Source organism: Dromiciops gliroides, chromosome 3 (genome assembly GCF_019393635.1).
Source record: "Dromiciops gliroides isolate mDroGli1 chromosome 3, mDroGli1.pri, whole genome shotgun sequence".
NCBI classification, from domain to species: domain Eukaryota; kingdom Metazoa; phylum Chordata; class Mammalia; order Microbiotheria; family Microbiotheriidae; genus Dromiciops; species Dromiciops gliroides.
Window position 1 is genome coordinate 529,745,636 of NC_057863.1, and position 24,941 is coordinate 529,770,576.

Here is a 24,941-nt window from a genome sequence, read left to right on the forward strand (position 1 = left end):
GTAGAACAGGCATTGTGCTATGCACTGAAGATAAAACTATAAGCAAAAAGAAAGATGGTCTCTGCCATTAAGGAATTTGAATTCTAATAGGAGAAGATAGCAAAAGCACAGCCAGGAAAGGAATGAAGCATGGCTGGTCTTAGCCTGTCTCCAAAATGCAGGACCAGAATGCAACTCACCAGTGGAGAAGGAGGCCTGTATGGAGGAGGGATATTTCAGCGTGGGAAGGTCCTAGATGCTGTGGGAAGTTCCAAAGTGAGAAGGCAACATAGTTGTGGTGGCAAAGTCCATAGAGTCAGAAGCACAATTGAGAATAATGAGGAATTTCAAGCTATTTCCTGTGAACATTAATCTGTAAACAGTATTTTATTTTTTTCTCCTTGTCCTCCACTATTGAATTGTTCCTTGAGAACAAGAACTTTCTTTCATCTTTATATTCCTGGTGCCTAGCCTAGTGCTTGTAAATAGTGAGTACTTACTTGCATGTTGAATGGATGAATGGATAGGTTCATCCTAGAGAAAGAAGTCTTTGAGGACACATGCCTTTGCCTTTATCTGAGGACTGTCATTTGCTGAACTAGAAGGTTTAGATTTATTCTGCTTTAGCCATGGAGAGAATGAGAACTGTTGAGTTCAAGTTGTGAGGAGACAGGAGACAGATTTCTGTCTTAATAAAAGGAACCACTTCTCATACATTACAGCTCTTTATGGAATGGGAATAGAACTCTTCTGGTAACTGGATATTTTCCTATTGAAGCAGGGGTGATCACTTGTTGGCGATATTATAAAGGTAATTTTTTGGACAAAGCAATTGGACCAGAAGATCTTTGAAGTTCCCTCTAGTTCTTGGATTCTACATAGATAGGATTTCTTAAGTATCTTAAGTTGGTTAGTTCCAAGTGTTCAGTGTTATTTCTGTATCTGAAGAAGACTCGGTAGTCTACAGCCTATCCCTGTGCAGAAGAGTAAGGGCAGGTAGGATTGCATTGGTGTGTTTGAAGTGTTTGCTTTTCTCTTATATCAATTCTTATTAGTAATACATCACTTTATTACTAGTTCTTAATACATTTAAGCATCAATTTATCAAAAAACGTTATATAGCTTACATACAGAATTGATCTTCAACTTCGGAGTTCTCTAGCTAAAAAAGTTTTCTGGTTCTTACTCAAAGATGTTAAAAACTTAGATAATTGGCTTCTACAGGTCATTCCTCATGGGCTTCTGGCCAGTGTGCCTGGTCCTGCATAAATCCTTCTGTCCAAGTGAAGCATCCCTTATTGTCCTGTAGATAGGCTTAGTGGAATCACAGTTTTATTTTTCTTTTAATTAGTTGATACTTGTTATTTATAAGTTCTATTGTTCCCATTCACCCTAGTGTTGAGATTCAAAATCACATAAGTGTCAGCTCTTCACAATGTGAGGCCTTCTCTTTTATGATGGGACGTTTCTTGCAGTTCAATTTAGTGGACATTTACTGAGGGTCTGCTAGGTGTAAGACCTGCCAGGTGCTGTGGGAGAAAAAAATGATAAAAAGAACAGTTTCTGTGTTCAAGTGCTTTAGACATTTAGGAGGTGAGAGGAAGGGAATACAGATGATTGTGCTAAGAGGCAGCCTATAAGAAGTCCTTGGGGAGTTGAGAATTATTATGGATAAAGCATTTTGAAAGCCTGAAAGAGCTGTCTAAATGTCTAGTAGCCCTGGTGTTGTCATCATCATCATTGTCATCATCAGCAGCACGATCATCACCACTATTGTCGTTGTCATCACCACCATCATCATCAGTTTTCAGTGATTTCAGTAGTAGATAGAACTGCTGTTGAGGAAACTGATGCAGATTAGACTCCACTCTGTATTTTTTTTTTTTTAAATTTTAAAGACTTGCCTGGTCCACTGAGGCTTAAGAGAGTTTCTCAAGTTTCTACAACTAGCATATGTCGGATGTACACTTGAACTTGGTGTACCTTTTTGTTCTTCCTGACTTTAAGGCTGGCTCTAGCTCCTTGCCACTCTTGGCTCTTTCCTCCTTTTCCTTCTCCTTAGTGGTAGTAGAATGTCAGCATGTGTCCCTTTCCTTTTTCCCCCATGTAGTTTTAGATTCATTTACTATCTCAGGTATAGTTGTCACACTTAGCAGAGGTGCCTGCTGTACTTTTAGATGTATCAGTGGTGTTGTGGTTAAAAAAACAATGGTTCCTTTCTATGCGCATATTCATTCCTGATGACAAATGGATGCTGTCAGAAACTTATGGCATGAGGATATAGTTCATAAAGGGTAAATTCAAACCCATTCAACATACATTTATTAAGAATCTATAGCATGCAATAGGTCCTATAAATCTGCCAAAATTTTTGCCTCTCAGAAACGTAATTGCAAATCTTTGTGTATTGAGCCTTGTATTGATGGCTGAAGAGATGAAGGAGTTAGAAGAGAACTTCATTGTATCTAGAGATTGAAGATGTTAATTTAAAAAAAAAAAGTGTTAATGCATTTTCTAATGTGGCCATCAATTTTTAAAGCATGGGTGTGTTTGATCCTTCTTAATTAATTTCAAATACTCCGAATTGACTCTTTTAGTTGTGTATTCATGGGAAAGTGTTAGCATACATAGTGCCTATTCTTTCTTTGAAATTTTAATAAAAACCAGCCAAACTGCTGTTTAAAAGTTGTCATTAATGAGCTTAAAGATAATTAGAAAGTTTATTGGGCCATGAGAGTGCATAATTGAATCAAATAAAGGCTAAATTAAAATTTGAAACTAATTAAAATCCTGTGTTCTTATGCAGTAATTAAAACCAGGCTTCTGAATGGTATTTGCTTTTGGAATTGAACTATGATATATGAATATAGGAAGAAGCATATATGTAAATAAAGTCTAAATTCAATGCTTTGTGGAACTTGAAGGGTATTATAGCTTAAGTTTGGGGAATTGCTTTTTTCCCTTTTGAATCTTTATATTTTTTCATAAACTTCTCAAGATGCAGATTAGTGAGTTAATTATTGATTTATTTATTATTTATTAAAAAACTGTCAGATGCACTTGACTATACCTGGGTATGGAAAGAGGATGGAATGACAGGATCCTGGATATGGGGAGAATAAGATTTGTCTGATTCTGTGGACCTCAAGGACTTTACAAATATAATAGGTCATGACATTTATAGGCAGATTAACACAATAAGGGATACATTAATTAATTGCCAAAGAAGTTTGAATTCTTTGTGAGGTAATTAAAAGGAGTGTGGGAATATCATTTTGTCAGTTGTGCCAATTAGTCAGTCAGTAGGCATTTATTAAGATTCTGCCTTGCGCCAGGTTTTAGGCCCTGGGTACACAAAGAGAAAAGCTAAAACAGTTCCTGCTAGGGGGAGATGAGGTGAGAATGTTGAGGATGATTTGAAGATGGGGAGAGACTTGAGGCAAAGGTCCAATTAGGAAGGGAGTTCAGTAGTTTTGGTGAGGGCATAAACTAGGTTTCTGGCAGAGGTTGGAGATGTGGAGGTGGAAATGACAAGATTTGTCAACTAATTTGATATTCGTGGAGAGGGAATGAGGGAGAGTGAAGAGTCGAGGATGATTGAGGGTTATTAACCTTGGTGAAATCACAGTAAATATGGAAAATTGCTTCTGTTCTTTCACAAGCTTTCCCGTTACTTCAAACAAAATGACTTTCCCCATAGAGTTTTGAAGAGACACTTTGCTGTATCATCTTTGACTCTATCTCTATTAGGTTTTGTATAAATGAGCAAAGGGTTTTGGAAGCTGATTTAATTGATGATACCTTATGATACATTCAGTAACTTCCAATTCTTTCTTTATAAGACCTATAGCTTTGGAAAACCATGAAACCAGTCTCCTGTTTTGGAAATGACTAAATGAAAATAAGAAAGTCTGTCTTTAAAAAGTAGTCTTATTTGGGGGCGGCTAGGTGGCGCAGTGGATAATGCGTCGGCCCTGGATTCAGGAGTTCTTGAGTTCAAATCCGGCCTCAGACACTTGACACTTACTGGCTGTGTGACCCTGGGCAAGTCACTTAACCCCCATTGCCCCGCAAAAAACCAAAACAAAACAAAATTTAAAAAAAGTAGTCTTATTTTTATTGTTTTTTTCTTATTGTTGGGGTGGCATGTTGAATAGGAATAGAATTTAGGGTTTTGAGGGTAGCAATGAATATATAGTTATTCTCTGTCTATTAATAATTTTGTATAATCTTTCTATCCAGTGCCACATTTTGTAGGCTTTGGGTTGTGTTAGTGAGAGAGACTGGTACCTTTTCAGGAAGCAGAATATGATTGATTCCACTAGGGGACAGCAGAAGCCTGACCTTATCATTGCAGAATTAATGACACATGTTTAGGCCTCAAGAGGCAAACATATTAAGATTGAAAATACTTTAAAATTTGGAATGGGATAGTTGATGTTGAAAAGTTCATGGTTTTCTTGTGAAGAAAATCACAACTGGAAACCTTTAACAAGTGTTTTATGGCATAGATACTGAAAGGATAACTTAATAGCAATGTGATTTGGCTGGTAAGTTGGAGTATTAAACACCTAAGACAGTTGCTATAAGCATTGTTATTGAAGGTTATTGTGAGTTTTCTGGATTGAGATGAAGGAACTAGTATTTAATAGAGAAAAAAAATTTAAAAAATTCTTTTAGCTTTGATGAACTTTACAAAATATTTTTCCTTCTGCTGCCTAGGCTGTAGAGGCTGCTACTTGGTCACCAGGGACCTACTTTCCTTCAAGTACAAAGGAAGAGATTCTACTATCACTTGCTGTATGTTTAAAGCTTCAAAGGCAGTCCTTTAATTCACATATGAGGGTGAATTAAGTACCCATGGGCACGGGGACAGTGGCACATGTAGCTATGGTGATGTCAGACATTTGATACCTGAACAGTGAAGCCTTAGGTTTAGTAGGGGTGGTTTTCAGAAAGATGTGGGTTCATCTTCTACCTTTCACACTTCCCAGTTGTGTAACCTTAGGCAAAATGCTTAGCCTTTCCCAGCTTAATTTTACTCACCTGCAAGGAGAGGATAATAATAACTAGCAATTCCCTTTCAGGGCTGTGAGGATCAAATGAGATTATATATATGCTTTGCAGACCTTAAAGGGATAATATGTACATGTCTCAGTGTTATGAGGCTCAAGTCATTGAAGGTTGAGCATTGAAATAAAATGTTCATTTTTATTTTGGAAGTTCTTGAGTTATAGTAGTGCCACAGCTACTCATTAGAGGTTACAGAAGTATTGAACACTGGACTTGGCATCAGTAAGATCTGGAGTTCAAATCCTGCTTCAGATGCATTTTAGTTGTGGGATCCTAGAAAAGTCATCTATCCTCTGTGCCTCAGTTTTTGGTAAAAAGGGAGTAGGACCCAGGGGTTTCTAAGGCACTTTTTTAGCTCTAAGTCTGTCTATGGATCTGGATATTCGTTCAGGTCACATTTCTTCTTACTTCTCTGTCTCCTTTTCCTTTACTGAGGGGAATTCTACTGCAATGTTTCCATTTTATCTTTGAGACTGTGTATGTTGGAGAGGGATCATCCAATGGGTTCAGTTATTGAGTAAGGAATAGAAACCCTGCCTATCAGGAACATCAAGTGAGACAAATGCATTAAATATGCTTTGTAAATTTAAATGTGCCAGAGAAATGTCAGTTAGCACCCCATTTATAACCAGATATTATTTATCACTGAAGGTAAATTTAAGAAATCCATCTTAATATGTATGTTTCTTTGTTTTAATAATAACGATAATAAGTGACATTTATAAGGCACTATAAATGTTGCAAAATTACTTTACATGTATCATTTTATTAACTCTTCATTACAAGTATTATTTCCCCCATTTTTCAGCGGAGGCCCTGAGATTCAGAGTCAAGTGACTTGCTCAGTTGAGGTCACACAGCTAATAAATACGTTTCAGAGGTGGCATTTGGACTCAGGCCTTCTGTGCTTTCTTCATTATAGCATGCATCCTTTTATTCCTACTGCCTTTCCCCAGAGACTTTTCCTTCCCTAGTTATCTTTTTTATTAATAGTGCTGCAATTTATTAGATATTTGTCCCCTAATTTTTGGAAGCTGTTTTGAGTGGAGGAACAATACATTTCTATTGATTGTCTATCTTTTACATCCTGAGCTTGATTATCCAGTTTCCTTTGGCTAGGAGATAAAGCTGTTTGAACTCTCCCCTTGGTTTAACTGTGTGCCTTCCCCTGCTGTCTTCTGAGAGGCAGTGTTTGTCCCTCAGCTATGAATGTATTAAGCTAGGTGATGCCCAGAAAAGGTCCTGTTCCTGTTACCGTTTCCATTTAGGTTTGCATTCTGTGTTTTCTCCCCTTAATTAAAAAAATAGGATTTAAAAAATGTTAATTTTGGGGGGAACAGAGATGGTTGGGTTTCAAAGATTCCTTCCTTCCTCCCTCCTTCCCTCCCCACTACAGTAACTCTCTAAATCCCTGTTCTTAATCAGTATGCTGCTAGTTTTCTGTTCAGCATATATTAGGTAGCATGGTTCCTCTCTCCAAAAAAGCCAATTATTTTACAGCTTACTGCATTTTGTCAATGCTGAGCAGAAAACTGTTCTTGCTCATATTGTTTAGATATTGGGTAGCAAATTACTTTGTTTTCAAGGTTTCTTCTCAGTGGAACAGTTTTCATGTTGGTTTAGGATATTTGAGACAAGTCACAGAAACATACCTCAAAGTGTCCCATTTCCTTGGAATAATTATCTCCATTGCTGGGGTTTTCAGTCAATTTTGTAGCCATCTCCATATTGAAAGAGGAGTCTCAAACCTAGTATCTCTGTTCTTTCATGGTTTTTCCTTTCCCTCTGACTCTAGTTCTTATTTCTTTTAACTCTCCCTGGATGACAAGAAATTTTTAACTGTCCCAAAGAAAGGTGAGAAGTTAGGCCTAGCAAACTTGTTAATCCCTTTGTATGATTATAGATAATAAGCAAGTTATCCCCTAAAGGCCTAAAGCCATGAGCAAGGGAGAAAGAGAAATAAGGGAAAAGAAAAGGAATAAGAGATTGGAAAAAGAAAACAAAAAGATGCTGAGAGTGAAAGAAGATAGATACATGTGGTACAGAGCGTGCTGTGCTGCCCCCTTAGTGCTGATAATGCCATAGATTATCATCCTTTGTGTTAGACTTATATTGTGAACAATATCTTTTGCATCTGGACCCTTCTCTCCCCTGTCATTGTAACCGGATTCTTTTAGACCCTCATTTCTTCCCACCAAGGCTATAATAATAACTTTCTAACTGGTTGTACTCTGACTAGCCTATTCCAGTTTATCTTCCTAATAATAATAATAGCCAGCATAAATATCTCATTTTATTTTCCCAATGTATAGCCGATGTTATCCTCCCCAAAATATATCTTGTTTTACAGCTGAGGAAACTGAGACAAACAGACATTAAGTGATTTGCCCAGGGATACACAGCTAGTAAGTGTCTGAGGCCAGATATGAGCTCATATTTTCTTGACTTCAGGCATAGTGCATTATCCCCTATGACACCAGCTTTCATCTTCCACTCCACTGCTTGAGTAAACATGCCACTTTTGCACTTAGAAATCTTCAGTGTCTCCTCATTGCCAATAAAGCAAAGTATAAACTCTTGATGTTTTCATTTAAGATCCTCCATAATCTGACTTTAACCTACCTTTCCCACCTGATTTTCTGTTTATACAATTCTGTGCCTTTCATTATTATCCTGTTCTCTCTCCTGACATTGTGCTTTTGGTCATACTATCCACACTCCTGGAATGCAACTTTCCCTGGTGCTTTCCCCTGCTACCCCCATGACCTTTAAATCCCTTCTTTCAGGTTCTGCCTCAGAAAATATACCCTCCCTGAGGCCCTCAGAATAGGCCCCTCCCCTATCCCCACCTTGAAAATTCTTTCTTTTTAAAAATCCCTTGGCTTGGGGGCAGCTAGGTGGCACATCAGATAAAGCACTGGCCCTGGATTCAAGAGGACCTGATTTCAAATCCAACCTCAGACACATGACACTTACTAGCTGTGTGATGCTGGGCAAGTCACTTAATCCCCATTGCCCTGGGGGAAAAAAAAAAGAAAAAATAGAGAAAAAAAAATCCCTTGGCTCCTTTGCCCATACTTTCTCCCTGGAATTACATATTTCATAGTTCTTTTTTTGGGGGTGGGGGGGCAGGGCAATGAGGGTTAAGTGACTTGCCCAAGGTCACACAGCTAGTAAGTGTCAAGTGTCTGAGGCCGCATTTGAACTCAGGTCCTTTTGCATCCAGGGCCAGTGCTTTATCCACTGCGCCACCTAGCTGCCCCCTCATAGTTCTTTTTGTACCTGTCTGTCCTCCTATTATTGTAAACTCCTTCAGGAGTTAATAGGGTCTATCTTTGCAACTTTAATATTTAACATATCATATCTATCTTGTTGCTCAATCAATAAGCATTTATTAAGTCTGCACAGAGACAAAAAAGGAAACAGTGCTTGACCAAGGAACTTATATTCTAATGGGGGGACAACATATTCATATGTAAATATATATAGAATATGTACAAAATGAATACAGCCATCAATCAGCAAAGCTTTTTATTAAGCACTTACTATACATCAGGCACTGTTCTAAGAGCTAGGGATGCCAAAAAACCTCAACAAAAAGCAACAAAACAATAATAACAACACAAAATACTTCCTGCCTTCAAAGGGATAGATAACGTGTGTATATGTATATGCGTATATGTATGTATATAGATGTTCTTGTTCAGGTATTTCAGTTGGATCCATCTCTGTGATCCATTTGGGGTTTTCTTGGCAAATATACTGGAATGGTTTGTTATGTCCTTCTCCAGCTCATTTGACTGATGAGGAAATTGAGACAAACGGGGTTAAGTGACTTGCATAGGGTCACAAAGCTAGTAAGCATCTGAAACCATATTTGAACTCATTAAGATTTATCTTCCTGACTCCAAGACCAGCACTTTATGCACTGTAGCACCTGGATCTTCCAGCCCCTCACATGTATTTATATATGCAGGTACATTTATAAGATATGTTCAATGTAGGTAAAATATAACATTAGAGTAGAAACTACTAGCATTTGGAAGGATCAGGAAAAGCTTCATATAATTATTTGAGCTGAGTCTGAAGGAAAGCAGAAATTCCAGGAGGCAGAGGTGAGAAGAGAGTACATTCCAGACTGTTTAATTTTTGCCCTTGAACTGAATGGTTGAAGGCTTTTCCTAGTATTTTCTCCCAAAATTTCAAATGGGAAGGTTGTAAATAGAAACACCTAATAAGAACTTTTCAGCACAGCTAAAAATACCAGCAAAGCTGCAGGGAGACGGATGGGTAGCGATGGTCATTACCTATGATCTACTTGTTAGCTAAGATCAAATTGTTCACAGAAATTCTTTTCAGGGTTTTTTTTGTTTTTGTTTTTTAAGCTATAGGACTCTTTCCATATAGTGCTAAGAATCATAGTGGAGAGAATACTATTTTAGATTTTCTTTTCATTACTGTTTCTTTTTGAATAGTCCATTTAAATACATAGATTTAAAAAGAAGAAGTTTTGGATGCTCTGTATGGGAAATTACCATGTGGTTTACATTTTTTTTTAAGGTGGCGTTAGATGAGATGTGAAATAGGTAGATTATTTGCTGCCGATTGGGTGTTTTTCATATCCTGCCTCTGTACCTGGGTAGCTATGTGATCATGAGCCTCTATATGCTTATCTGTCAAATAAAGAGAACACCATTTAGTTGTTTAGGATAGAATGTATTCAAGAATTGTTTTGTTGTGATGTAATTTCTTAACAACCTCTCCTAGCTAGCTTTTAGTGGGAAAGTATTTGTAGCTTAGTCCATTGTTAAAGTGGTTTGGAATGTATAGTCTCTCTTGGTTTTACTTTACCCTAACTTTTATATGGCTTCAGTGACCCATAGTTTCAAAAAAGATTAAACAGTGATGTACTCATCTGTGATCATAATCCTAGCTAGTCTTTCTAGGTTGTCTGGATGTGTAAAGGCAGGACATTCTATTTACTTGGCAGTCAGAAGCTTAAAGATATTCTTGTAAAGCCAAAGCCCTTTGCTTTTTTTTTTAATTAATAAAGTATTTTATTTTTTTTCCGTTACATGTAAAGATAGTTCTCAACCTTTGTTTATACAAGCTTGTATAAGCCCTTTGCTTTTAATGCCTTTTACAGTTCTGGAAGACTACTTATTTCCAACTACCAGTGTTCTAAAGCTTAGGTAAATTATCATTAAGGAATATTGGGGCCGTGGTGATAGCCATAATATCACCCCTTCCCAATTTTTCCTGCTTTTTAAAAACCAGTTTTGTGTTTTAAGTACATAAGTAGGGCCTTTTAATCTTTTTTTTTTTTTAATCTTAAAAAAAATTTTTTTTGGGTGGGGCTTTTAATCTTAAAGACCAATTCATTTTTCTTCAGGAATTGAATGGAGCTACCTTGAAGGCTTTTTGTATTGTGAGGGAGTCTGTACATACTTATAGTGGTTTTAAAGAGTGAAACAGTGATGATTAGTTTTCTATACCTGTTTCCTCCTTGTCCTCAATCCTAGGTCCCAGTGATGCTCCCAGTTCTCTGAAACTTCCCTATTGTCATTCTTGTCCCATGGGTTTACATATTGATAATCTGCCTGTCTACATAAATTATGTACTTCTTGTTTCAGAGAAAGTTTTACCTCATAATAATCTGTAATGAGTGAAGATTAAACATTCTGAAATGCTCTTTTCCCAGGATAAGTTTCTTTTGAAGTGTAGCAAAGAAGACATTTAATACGGGTTTCTAGCAATTGAACTGATGTGGAAACTCATATGGAAATGGGTCATTTAAAAAAAAAAATCTAATTCTCCAGTAAGAGGAGAAAAGACATTTTGAAAAACTTAAGTTGGTTGTATATTGAAGCATTATAATTTGAGATTTGTGCCATTTTAAGTTACTACTTTACCTCCCTTTTGGTTTAAAATAAGAAACAAATAAATATCAGTTTTTCCATGTTAGATCAAGATGAGAACTGGCAGATTTTACAGGAAGGTATCAGTTTCTCCTCATCCTTTCTTCCAGGTTGTTATATGGCCTGTGTTATGGGAGTAATTTTTACTGAATGACTTTACATGCCATTTTTTGGATAATGCAGTAGCTGGCAAAATTTCCTTCTTTGGGATGCATTCTGTAAAAGAACATATTTCATTACCTGGTATATTTGTTTCCTTCTGAGAGCTAATTCTTTTGAATATCATAAGAGATACTTCTTAACAGAAAACTATGTCTTAGTGGCAGACTTACTCACCAGTCATGCATATGATTCCTACTGAATAAATGCTTATTGAATAAATACTCTTTTCCTTTTATTTGCTGGGCAGAAATGTATAATAGTGGATAGAAACTGGAAAAGATAACTTTTTAATTGCAGACAACATTCTGTACACAATGAATTTTCCTTACTCCCAGGTACTTAGCATATGAACAATCACCTTAGCTTTTTCATTACTGGGTTATGGGATGAAGGTGTGTGTGTGTGTGTGTGTGTGTGGGGGTGTTTTACCATTTTCTTATTACTTGGCTCTGGCAGGATCCATTCATTTCTTTGAAATGTTGCCTTTATTCTCCCCATAGGTTATATTTTACCAGGTGGCTAGGCTCCCCAAAAGAATATAGAGATATAGATGTGTATTCATTTTTTAGTCATATCTAACTCTTCATGATCCCATTTCCAGTTTTTTTGGACAGAGATACTAGAGTGATTTGCCATTTCCTTCTTCAGCTCATTTTATAGATGAGGAAACTGATGCAAATAGGATTAAGTGACTTGCCCAGGGTCACACTTCTATTAAGTGTCTGAGGCCAGATTTCAATTCAGGAAGATGAGTCTTCCTCACTCCAGGTCCAGCACTCTATTCACTGCACCACCTAGCTGCCACAGAGATATAGATAATAATAGATAATGTGAAACTTTCCCATTTCATTGGTTTACAGATATGAAAGAGGCCAGCTGAGCAGCAAGAAAGGACAGCAGCTATCTTCTGTTTATATCTTTATTTTGACTTAGTAATGCCTTTCCCCTTGGTGTAGAACTCTGCTAAGAAAAATTTGCATTTTGACACTTTCTGAAGTTGTTAGGGTCAAGTGAGACAAGGTGAGGTATGTGAACATTCTTATGCCATTACTCAGAATCCTCTTTTCCTTTGTTATTCATTCTTTCTATCTCTAGTCTCACTGTAGAGTTTGGAGTACTGAAATTAGAGTCAGGTGATAGGAGAGCATATCCTGCTTTAGATACTTATTATCTTAGTGTTTATTGGCAAGTCATGGAACCCCACAGAGCCTCAGTTTCATCAAATATTAAAATTGAGCTAATATTTGTATTACCTACTTCCCAGGACTGTTGTGAAGATGGTGCTTTTTGAACTTGAGTGTTAAGTGTTATAAAATGTGAGTCATCTTCATCATTATGTATGGTGACTTTGTAATTGTCAACTGGCCTTCGGGTCACTTACTCTCTTTTTCAAGGATTTCAGAACCTGGCTCACAGTTCAGTTCTATAGCCTCTTCTTCCTAACTTGTATTCTCATAGGTGAATGAGAACATAAAATACCTTTGTGTTCTAGTTTGTCAGCTGTTTCTACTCCTATGACCTGTGTATCTACTCAGACCATCGCTACCCAGATAGGGTATCCTAGTTCAGTGATATCAAACTCAAATAGTAATGGAGGCCAATAGTCTGAATGTAAGGATCCCTGTGGGCCACATATTGACTTAGTTTTGAAATGTAGTGTTATCTATGTTTTATTATATTTTTTATTTATTTTGTTAACTATTTCCTAATTACATTTTAATCTGGTTTAGGTCACACCCAGGAGTGTTGAGGACCACTTGTAGCCTGTAGGCTGCATGTTTGACACTTTTCCCTCAGACCTCACCATCATGCGAAGCCCTTCTACCTCAGTGATCTTGAAACATGATATTCCCTTCTTTCATCATAACTTTCTTCCTCCACCTCTCTCTATCTCTCTGTCTCATTCATAAATTGGTTCTTAATTCTCCTGTGGCTTCCAAACTCCTCTTTTCTCCTACTTCATTACCTCCCTTAATGGTTTAATTTGATCCCTATAGTCTTGACCCTATTATTATTAACCATTTCAACAATTCATTGTCTTCTGCTATAGAATCCCTTTTCCTCTTTTCCATTTGCCATTCATGCAAGCTTTGATCACCTCCACCATCTAACTTTTCTGCTTTCCTAATATGTTAATCTCTTCTGGAGGAAATTGCACATAATATAATTTTATGTTATCTGACTTCAGTTGGATTATTCAATGTTGTATAGTAATCCTTTTATTTATTTTTGACTCTCTGTGACACTCTCATGGGGACTGTTTCATTCTTAGAATGTAACCTGTCATCATCTCAATCTTTGAAAATATTTATCTTCCTTTAGTTTTAGGTACTACCTTTCCTAGGAAGCCTTTCATGATCCTCCTTTCTCTTCCTTGCTTGTTCCCCTGCAGTTGGTAGTGCTTTCTGCCCCCAATTTTCCTAGAACAGATCGATCTCTCCTTTTGCCAAATTTGCTCCTTATTTTTCATTAAACTTCTCTAGGACATTGTTTAGCTCTTGGAGGGCAGGGATTGTTTTGCTTTTGTCTTTTTAGTGCCTGACACAATGCCTTCCGTGTTGTATTTACTTAAATGTTTGAATTAAAGAAGTTAATTAGGTGTTAGTTTTTAAAATTATTTCCTTAGTTTATCATGGCTCCCTAGTGACAGAAGAGTTATCTCAATGTTAGACTATACCCTTTTATTTGTTCCAGAGCTTAGCAAAAGGTCCTGTCCACTGCAGGTACTTAATCTTTGGGTATTTAATCAGTGTGTGAATTATTTTTTTGAGTATATAGTTTCTCAGTAATGTTTTTTGATTAATGTGACCAGGACTTGTGTCTGTTGACTACAAATTGAAAGAAAAGGGTGGTAATCATGACTTTCTCTTGCTAATAGAAATTTTTTTGGAAAATGTATATTGAAATTTATGTGAGATCAAATTACCGGTGATTCTTCATTACATATTCAATAATGTTTGAATTTAATTTAAAAAGTGAAATGAAGTCAACTCTGTTTCTCTCTTTGTTTCTGCTTGTTTAGGTATAAGGAAGGTGGTGAGTCATTGTTAATTTTGCTCCCCTCTGAAGAAAAAGGAATGGTTCATCAGCTTTCCCAGAGGAAAGTCCCTGTGAAGGAAATTAAGTAAGAATTCTCTGTTGTTCCTTAATATCGAAAGTAGAAAAACAGGATGTGAAGCTATCATTATTATAGTAATTTCATAATATTTCATTGTCATTGATTCTTTTATTCATGGCTGTTGTCTGTTTTGGAAAACTTTTTCTCCTTAAATATTTTTTTCAGAAAGTATCACAGAAAAAAGATAAAACTTAGATTTCTGATGTGGTCCTTATTAGGTTTGAGTAAAAGATTAAAACTATTGAGTAAAATGAGACATTTTTATTATGTGAGACAGCTTGTTGTTATTGTTGATAAGATTGTTGAACTTGGAGTCAGGAAGACCAACTTTAAATCGGGTACTAGTTGTGTGACCCTGAGTCAGTCACTTAACCCCTCTGAGTCTCATTTTCCTCTTATGTAAAATGGAGATAATACTTATAGCGTCTGCCTCACAGGGTACTTGTGAGATTTAAGTGAGAAAATGGAAAATGCTTTTCAGTCCTCAAAGTAATTGCAGAAATGTGAATAGTGTTTGTCGTCATCATCCTCATGACCACCATTGATTCTTCTGATTTGTAGTATATATTGTACTATCCGTGATTCTACTTAAGTTTCAGTTTTCTTATCTGTAAAATGGATTACATAGTAATAACTTTATTGCTGAACTCACAAATTTGTGAAGATCAGATGAGGTAATTAAGTGGAAAACACTTGGAAAGATACTAAATGTTATATAGATGTGGAGGGTGGTTTTATGCTACAGTGTTAAGAACTTTGGATTGGGAGTGATGAAACCTGAGTTCTCCTCAAAGCCCTTCCACTAACCAACTCTTTTGGGCAAATCATCTTATCATTCTGGACATCATATTCTCATTTTTCAAATTAAGGAGTTGAAGGAAATGATTTTTGAGCCTCTCACCAAGTCTCATTCTTTTATTTGTGAGGATTAGAAGAGACACTTCTGTGAAAATTCTTTGAAAGATGTAGTGTTACATAGATGGTATTGTTTAGCTTCAGTACCACAACATCAACTGCCCTATTAGACAGTTCAAATAAGATGTTTAAAGGTATCTCAAACTTAAGACATGAAGAACAGAATTCATTATCTCCTTGCCCCCAAACAAATCCTTTTCTTAATTTCCCTGTTTCTTTCAAGGATGGCACCATTCTTCCCTTCATCTAGGTTCACAACTGTGTGGTTACCTTCAGTTTCTCCTTGGGTTAGAAATCTTCTTCCTACACTTGGAAGCAGGATGATCCTGGGCAAATTACTTAACTTCACTGGGGTTCTTTATACTCAGCCGAGAGGGTTGAACTTTATGACCATTAAGGTCCCTTCCAGCCCTAAATTTTTGATGTTTTGATACACATATCCACTCATTTGTCAGATGTTGTGATGTTGTTGATTCTCCTGCCACAACCTTTCTCTACTCACATCATCATCAAGTCTATTTAAGGCCCTCTTCACATCTCATATGGACTCTCATAATAGCTGCCAAGGGGTCTCTCTTTGTCAAGTCCCTTCTCTAATTCATCCTTCCTGTAGTAGCTAAAATGATATTCCTGGTCTGAACAGGTTAGAACATGTCACTTTCCCATCCAGTATTTCTGCCTTCTATCTCTAGGATTGAGTACAAGATGTTTTGTTTCACATGTACAGCTTTTGATGATAGGAAACCAACCTATATTTTGACTAGCTTTATATTATTACCCTCATGTTCTGTTTCTGTCACATTGACCTTGTTTTTACTCACCATGGCCTTCCATATCCTATCACTGTGCCTTTGTAGTTTGTCCTCAGAGTTTAACTCAAACACTTCTATTTAAGAACTTACTTGATTCCCACAGCTACTAATGCCTTCTCTGCCTTGTTTTTGTATATACATATGTGTAAACAGTTAGACACAGTAGTTGCTTAATAAATGCTTTTTAGTTGATTGACTTATATTATTCTTAATTTCCCAATGTGGGAAAATATTTATAAACATCAAGCAAATTGGTTGTTGTTTATTTGAAAAATGAATTCAATTTTGGGGGGATTAAAGTGACAATGTGATTATAAAATTGCTTGGGAACACAGTGGATAGAGTGCCTGGATTGGAGTCAGGAAGGCCTGGATTACAATTTGACCTCTAACACTTTCTAACTGTGTGACCTTGGGCAAGTCACTTAACCTCTGTTTGCCTCAGTTTCCTCACTAGTAAAATAGAGATAATAATAGCAACTACCTCCCAGGGCTGTTGTGAGGATAAAAATTGTAAAGCACGGGGCAGCTAGGTGACGCAGTGGATAGAGCACCGGCCCTGAAGTCAGGAGGACCTGAGTTCAAATCCAGCCTTAGACACTTAACACTTACTAGCTGTGTGACCCTGGGCAGGTCACTTGACCCCAATTGCCCCACCAAAAAAACCCAAACAAAATTGTGAAGCACTTTGTGCAGTACCCTGGCACATAATACATACTATAGAAATATTCACCTTTTTTTTTTTTTTTTTTTGGTGAGGCAGTTGGGGTTAAGTGACTTTCCCAGGGTCACACAGCTAGTAAATGTCAAGTGTCTGAGGCCTGGCTGCCCCTCACTATTTTTTTATTTTTTAAATTTTTTAAATTAAAAAAATTTTTTTTATTTTTTGGCTGGACAGTGAGGGTTAAGTGACTTGCCCAGGGTCACACAGCTAGTAAGTGTCAAGTGTCTGAGGCTGGATTTGAACTCAGGTACTCCTGAATCCAGGGCCGGTGCTTTATCCACTGCGCCACCTAGCTGCCCCTGCCCCTCACTATTATTATTTTTATTAAATGTCATGTCCTGTGCAATTTATCCTAGTCTTCACCTTTTATAAACTCAAGAAGTAATTAATGCCAATTGTGATTTTTTTTACCTTGAATAATCTTTACCTTGTTCAGTATGAATCATGTTCTTGATAAAAGGTCTCATCTATCTTTTTACCTTACTTGAATCATTCATAATAGCCAACGGGATTGAGTTTTATACCCAGTAAAGTTTCAACCAAACCATGTTCAGAGACTAGTAATAGTTCTTTCTCTTAAAAATTATAGATAAAAGAAGTGGAAAATAAGAGTTCTATAGACATTTTTCTGAAAATGAAATGATGTTTAGCTTTTGTTTTCTTTTATTACCTAGAATTAACCCAGAAAAGCTGATAGATATCCAGAAGAAATTGGAAGTATTTTTAGCCCAAGATCAAGACCTAAAAGAACGGGCTCAAAGGGTGAGTAATATTTGAACAGAATAACCATATTTAGATATTTTGAATTTATGTCATTGTACTATGCAAATGTTTGTACTTTAGTAAGGAGCTAGTGCCTTAGGAAATGGTAATTTTGGTTTTACAGGCAGTGAAAAGTTATCTCAATATTCTGTGGCACCTGCTCTACATTGTGTTGAATTCCATTATCTTCCTTGTTTAAAGGAATATTCTTTCAATGTAAAGGCCTTTTGTAATTTATGAGCTGATGTTATTTAGGAAAAATGAGATGGTTTATCAGGGGAAAAATGTTAAATTTTGATCATAAAATCAGTAATATCACATATAAATGTCATGGTATTAAGATCTTTAGTTTTTTTTAGAGGAAGCATTTCAATCTTGCTTTGTTTGCCCTGCTGGAATTCTTTTGACTAGAATTCTAGCCAAATTTTGGTATTTAGAAAGTACATATTTAATTTTATACAGGGTGATTTATTTAGAGAGACAGGAATCTTAATATAAGCCAGTCTCACTTGAATTATGATCCCATGGAATAAGTTCAGAAAAGTGTGTGTGTGTGTGTGTGTGTGTGTGTGTGTGTGTGTGTGTGTGTGTGTGTGTGTGTATAAACACACATGGTTGAACCTTTGCTTCCATTGGTTTAGAGAAGTTCAGGATTTCATTGTACCAATGCAGATTGGTAACTATTCTGCAACTTAAAAGTCTTAGAGAATTGTCTAGGGAATTGGCTGGTTAAGCTCAGTGTCATGTAACTAGGATATGTCAAAGACTGAACTTGAATTCCAGGTTTTCCTGAGTCCAAGGCAGCTTGCTAATCACTTCTTTAAAATATTACATTATAATATTTAGATAAGAGAAGAGAATCAGTATAGCATAGTAGAAAGTTGACCTTGGAGTTAGAAATACCTGGGTTTAAGTTCCCTTGTGTTTTATGCTTTGTGACTCTGAGCAAAGTACCTAACTTCTCAGGGCCCCTGGCAACTATTTAAGACTAATTAGCAGGATATGTTCAGGCCTTCATTGGTAGAGTACCTCAAAGGGACCTTCCTATACTGATGAAATCTCAGGTCTAGTCTCTCCTTATTAGTCCACTCCTCACCCCATACGTATATGCATGTATTTATGTATACTCCCTCTTCTCTTTTCTGACACTGATTACTGCAGTAAGCTTTCTGGTGGGCCTTCCTGCTTCAAGTCTTTCCCCTTAAAGCTATTTTCTACTTGGCTGTCAAATTGATTTCCCAAAACGGCAGTTCTGATCATGTTATATTCCTGCACCCTTCCCCCCAACTCAATAAGCTTCAATATCTTCCTTTAACCTTCAGGATCACATGTAAAATCCTGTTTGGTGTTCAAAACCCTTCATGATCCACTCCCTTCCTATCTCTCCAGTCTTCTTACATCTTCCCTCCCTCCTTCTCTCCTGTCATGTCTTCTGTGATCCAGTGGCACTGACTGACCTTTTTGCTGTTCTTTGCATAAGACTTTCCATCTCTATACTCTAGGCATTTTCACTTAGTCACCCATATGCGTATATGAGAGATGTTATGGAGGTATTATATTTTATTGGAGAATACAGTATATATGCTGATAAATAATTGTAAGATTATTTGAGGCAGCTAGATGGAGCAAAGGATAATAAGGGTGCTAGAATTGGAGTCAAGGAGATTGGAGTTCAAATCCTGTTTCAGACATTTACTAGCTCTGTGACCATGGGCAAGTCAATTAACTTTTGCCTCAGTTTCCTAATCTGTAATCTGGGGATAATATCATCTAACAGAATTGTGAGAATTAAATAAGGTAATATTTATAAAGTGCTTTGCAAACCTTAAAGTTCTCTCTTGTAAACTCTTAAAGTACTCATCATTGTGTTCAATGTGTCCATTTGGGTTGCTTTTAAATTTCTGTTATTTTCTCATTTGTCTATATATAATACCTTAAAAATTCTCATTACAGTGTTTTGTGTCCTACCTGCGTTCAGTATATCTAATGAAGAATAAAGAAGTTTTTGATGTGAACAAGTTGCTTCTACCTGAATATGCCCTGTAAGTATTTATAGGATTGAGATGCCATTGTAAACCACTTCCATTCTGCTGTAACGATTGGAATGATGCTACCTGCTGGAGACTTACTGTAGAAAAGCTCCGCCATGAAGTGAAGGTCTTTGAGGGCAAGACCAGGAGTCTTTTCTTTGGCGTCAGGAAGTGACGTTTGATTGTGGGAGGAAGAAGGGGGGAGCCTGGCACTCTGACTGGGGCTCTTTCCTGAGGACGCTGGTGGAGAACGGAGCTAGAAATGCACTCTCCCTTTAATAGATGGAGGAATCTAGGCCTTTTCTTCTCTCTTTACCAAATTCTTATTCTCCTTAATAAATGCTTAAAAGTCTAACTCTTGCTAAAGCTAATAATTTATTGGCGACCACCCATTAGATATTTTAGACAATTTAGCAAGAATTTTAGCTTTATCACTGCACATATTTATTGTTATCTAATTTTGTACAGAGCCCTGATTGATACTTTACTTAGAAGATCTGCAATCTCAGCTACGTGATTCTTACTTCTGTTGGTTCCTATGACAGCCTGACCATTTATGCCTTCTCATTCTTGATGATTCTTGTTTCTTTTCTTCCATAGATCTTCAACAGAGAATCTACCCAATGTGGGGGAGGGTCTTTAGGTCTTTTCTTAAATTTAAGGGTTATCACCGGAGTATTTTGGGATGCAGAGAGCAGTGTTGTACAAGAAGAATAGGTGCCTTCCAAACCCCACATTGTCAGAGAAGGGCCATTTGGTTCCCTTTAACTCAGTCTTTGAACTTCTGGATTTTGAATGTGGTTGGCAATTTTCTTGTTAGGGAATTCAGTGCAAATACCAGTCACAAATTTTATAACAGTCTGCAAAGTTAGAAGATATCAACAGTATTGTTAGTGAGGTGTGTTATACTCTCCTATTTCCCTATAATAGGGGCCATTTTTACCCAGGTCTGTTGTGGTCTTCCATGTAGGCACATCCACTCCTGGATATCACTGGGACCCAATTCCCACAATAGTACTATATTCATATTCTCTTTGGGTATCACATGAGGAAGGTTGCTTGTCCCTACTTCTAATCCCCAACAAAGATTATGGCCCCCCACCTCTCACTGAATCCCGAGGAGGCGTAAGTATAGATTCTTAGGGTAACCATGGTTATTAAGCTTTTCTCAAATTCTGGAGGAGGGAAGGAGGCAGTCTTTAGTTTCTTGTCATTGGAGAGTTCATAGGGCTGGGGCTGGAGGAATTGGACTGGCTGATTTCTGAGGTACCTTTTCAGCTCCAGATCTATGATTCCATGACAGCATATGCAACATTACATACTCATAATTTCCTACCCTCTACTGGCAGTTTGGAAGTGTATTTTTTCAGCTCTTTACCGGGACTGATTGGTCATTGTAATTAATCTGAGATCAATTGCCTTTTTTTTTTTTTTGGTGAGGCAATTGGGGTTAAGTGACTTGCTCAGGGTCACACAGCTAGTAAGTATCAAGTATCTGAGGCCATATTTGAACTCAGGTCCTCCCGAATCCAGGGCCGGTGCTCTATCTACTGCACCACCTAGCTGCCTCGATCAGTTGCTTTTTATTGTTTTCATTTATATTATTATAGCTGTTTTTTTTTTCTGGTTCCAATTACTTTATTCTTTTTCAGTTTATGAAATCTCTCCATGTTTCTTTGAATTCCTCTTATTTTGTTGTTTTGTATGGCACATTGGTATTCACTTTTAGTCACATAATATGATTTATTTGGCCATACCAGATTTGGTGAGTATGTACTTGGTTTCCAATTTCTTGCCCTGAAAAAAGTGCTGCTGTCAGTATTTTGGTGTAGGGTCTTTCAGTCTTTGACCTCTTTGAAGTATAGACCTAATACGGCAATTGTGCATTCATTAGTAGTATCCCTTACGTCCTTTACTTCTTGTGGGTCATTAATGCTTCAGGTTACATATATCTGCAGCGATCATGATATCCTAAGATTCAAAGTGATAAATCATCACTGTAAGAAACAATTTTTTTGAAGATGGACCTTTGAATTGAGAAGAAACTCTGTGCTATATCCCAAATAAAATGGTGAAAAACGTCATCTTCTCTTGTGTAACTTAAAACCTAATTGTGAAGTTGGGTGATAGGGGAAATACATGTGAGAGAACAAAAATAAAGAGGATATAAGGCACCATGTAACTACCACCAAGTCAGTTAGTCAGTAAACATTTATTAAGTACCTACTATGTGCCAGGCCATGCTAAGTGCTGGGGATACAAAAAGAACCAAAAGACAGTCTCTTACTTTGAGCAGATAACAGTCTAAAGTGGGGAGACAAGCAAACAAATATGTACAAACAGGCTGCGTAGGGATAAATAATTAATAGAGGGAATTAAGAGGGGTTGAAAAAGCTTCCTGTAAAAGATGGGATTTTAGTTGGGACTTATAGGAAGTCAGGGAAGCTAACAGGTGGAAATGAGGAGGGGCAGGAGGCCAGTGTCACTGTATTGTAGAGGACATGTTGGAGAGTCAGTTGCAGGAAGACCAGAAAAGTAGGAGGGGGCTAAATTATGAAGGGCTTTGAATACCAAACAGAGCATTTTGTATTTTCTTCTAGAGGCAATAGGGAACCTCTGAGGTTTCTTGAGTGATATGGTTAGACCTGCCCTTTAGCAAGATCATTTTGATATCTGAAGAGAAGATGGATTGAAGTTAGAAGAAATTTGAAGCAGTTAGACCCACCAGCAAGCTGTTGAAACAGCCCAGATGTGAGGTGATGAGGGCCAATACCATGGTGTCAGTGTCAGAGAAGTTGCAAAGGTGAAATCAGCTGGCAACAGATTGGATTTTTGGGGGAGATTAGAGATAGTGAGGAGTTGGGTAATCACTCAGGTTTCAAGTCTCAGGGATTGGGAGGGTGGCATTGCCCTCTATAGTAATAGGGAATGTAGGATGTGGGAAGGGTTCTGAACAGCTTTATTTCCTCTTAAAAAGCACTTGTTGGGGCAGCTAGGTGGTACAGTGGATAGAGCACCGGCCCTGGAGTCAAGAGGACCTGAGTTCAAATCTGGTCTCAGACACTTAACACTTACTAGCTGTGTGACCCTGGGCAAATCACTTAACCCCAATTGCCTGACTTAAAAAAAAAAAGCGCTTGTTATAATCCTAAATTAAATTTATATATGCGTATATTTAGTATGCATTCAGCTGCATGTGCTACAAAATCAGTTTATTATGAAAAATGTTGGTCAGCAAATTTGTTTTGTTCTGCTTCTACTTAACATGAAGCCTCATATTCAGCCACTACCTTGATAATTACAATTTTTTTTTCTGTTAATAGTTGCTGTTGGGTCCTTCTTTTTCTCTTCTGTGTATTTAAGCAATTGGCATGTGGGCTGCCTGCTTTCTTCCTCTCATTTTCTGCATCTTTTGCTTATTAGTCAACCAACCCAGTTAAGTTATCCACTGTTTCCTAAAACTGGCCAGTTTTATCCATGAGTCCTTGTTCTCCTTGAGCCCAGTGGTTTTCTGGGTTACTTCAGGCACCAATCCCTGTAGCTTGTTTAGCTCATTAAAATGAAGACCTGCTTGTATTCCCTGAGATGTCTTTGGCTATGTCTGATGTCAGGTCCCCTGCTTCCCTCCAATGCTATGTGGGAATAGAGGATAATTGGGACTGCTCTGTTCCCTAGTTGGTGGTTCCTTGTTCTGAAGTTGCTTGCTTCTAAGATCATAGAATTTAGAGCTGGGTGGGACCCTAGATCATCTACCCCAAAGGCTTCATTTTATAGATAAGAAAAATAAGGCTTAGGGAGATGGAACTCAAGACCACATGATAGCAAGTGGTAGAGCTAAGATTCAGGGCTTTTTCTTTTCATTGTAACTGCTGTCTCCTCCTAGGAGTTTGGCTCTTTATTGTGAAGGACTTTGTATGCCGCACTAAGATAGCTGTGTGCTTGCTCTTTGTTTTGGCAATTGTAGGAGAATAGAGAGAGGTATAAAGAGAAGATTTGTGTAAGCTAGTTCAGTACTAATGTGAACTTAGATTAGGATAAAAGCAATGAGACTGGAGGAGAAGGGGTTAGTTACCCTTGCCTCCCACTTTACTGTATATGGGACATGGAGACCAGCTTGGGTTGGGGTGTTAGAAGAGTTGCCCTTGGAGATGTATTAGAGAATCTAAAAGATATGAATAAAAGGATATTTTGACAGTATCTAGGGTATAATCAGAGCTGAGCATTAAGTCCATTGTGGATCAAGACTGCCTGATTCTTTTGCTTCTTGTAAACATACATTAGATCAAAGAATCACATTGTTGGAAAGGATCACATAGGCTATGTGTGTATATGTGCTTGTGTATGTATGTATGTGTGTATATATGATTGTATGTACACACGTATATATTTATATACACACACATATATATAATATTACCTGTACCCATATAAGAATCATCTCTACAACATTCCCAACAATTATTCATCCAGTTTCTGCTCAACATCTTCATCTCAAGGCAACCCATTCCACAATAGGATGGTTGTAATTGTTAGGAAATCTCTTACCTTCTTTTGAGCCTGTAATTTAGGGACTTGAAGAGTTAGAGCAGGCCTGCCTATCCTTTATCTGAACCCCTTCAGATATGGTCTCTCTAAATTAAGGATGTATGTCAAACTATGCCTTTCCCATTTTTCTTAGACTAATATTTAGATGGAGTCTTGACTTCTGTGGGCATCTATGTGGCACATGGATAGAGGGCTGAGCCTGGAGTCAGGAAGACTCATCTTCTTGGGTTTAAATTTGGCCTCAGACACCTTGTAGCAATATGACCCTTGGCAAGTCACTTAACCCTGTTTGCCTCAGTTTCCTCATCTGTACCATGAGCTGGAGAAGGAAATGGCAAACCACTATAGCATCTTTGCCAAGAAAACCTGGGTCATAAAGAGTTGGACATGATTGGAAATGATGGAAACTGGTTTCCAATATTTCTAGTTTAGCAGCCAGTTTCTGCTTCTTGGCCAAATCAAATCCAAATCAGATCCAAAATAGAAGTTTCTCTTGTTGTTGCTTTCTCTACTTTTTGAAAAATGAATTTTTGAGGCAAGCCAAGAATTTATTTACTGTCCTTTTTTGGGGGTGGGGTAGTGAGGAACTTCTAGGGGATGTTTATATCATTGAAATAAATCCCTCTCACTACCCTTATGCCTTGGTAATAGGTTTATGATGTTTTTTAAACTCCTCATCTGTTTCTTCTGTCCCAGTTATCTATAGTATACTTGTATGATAATGTCATTTCCATTTTCCCCTTATTCATTTCAATCCTGCTTACCCTCTTCTAGTTTTTGGATTTCCTCACATGAGAAATTTAATAAACAAGCCTACTTTATTTCTGTTTCCCTTCCCTGCCTCTGTTTCTCCACCACTTTTTATACATCCTTTTTCATCATCCAAAAACCATTTGGTCGAGTT

The 24,941-nt window shown here is 37.3% G+C and overlaps 1 protein-coding gene across 2 annotated transcripts in view; it reads left to right on the plus strand.

Moving 5' to 3' along the window:
* Window positions 1–24,941, plus strand: part of DDX10 (DEAD-box helicase 10) — a 323,540-nt gene that overhangs the window by 44,144 nt on the left and 254,455 nt on the right. For both annotated transcript variants that reach the window (XM_043998759.1, XM_043998760.1), the window contains exons 10-12: window positions 14,155–14,256; window positions 17,375–17,462; window positions 19,416–19,504. In XM_043998759.1, the coding sequence (XP_043854694.1) occupies window positions 14,155–14,256; window positions 17,375–17,462; window positions 19,416–19,504 (279 nt within the window). The remainder of the gene's footprint in view (window positions 1–14,154; window positions 14,257–17,374; window positions 17,463–19,415; window positions 19,505–24,941) is intronic.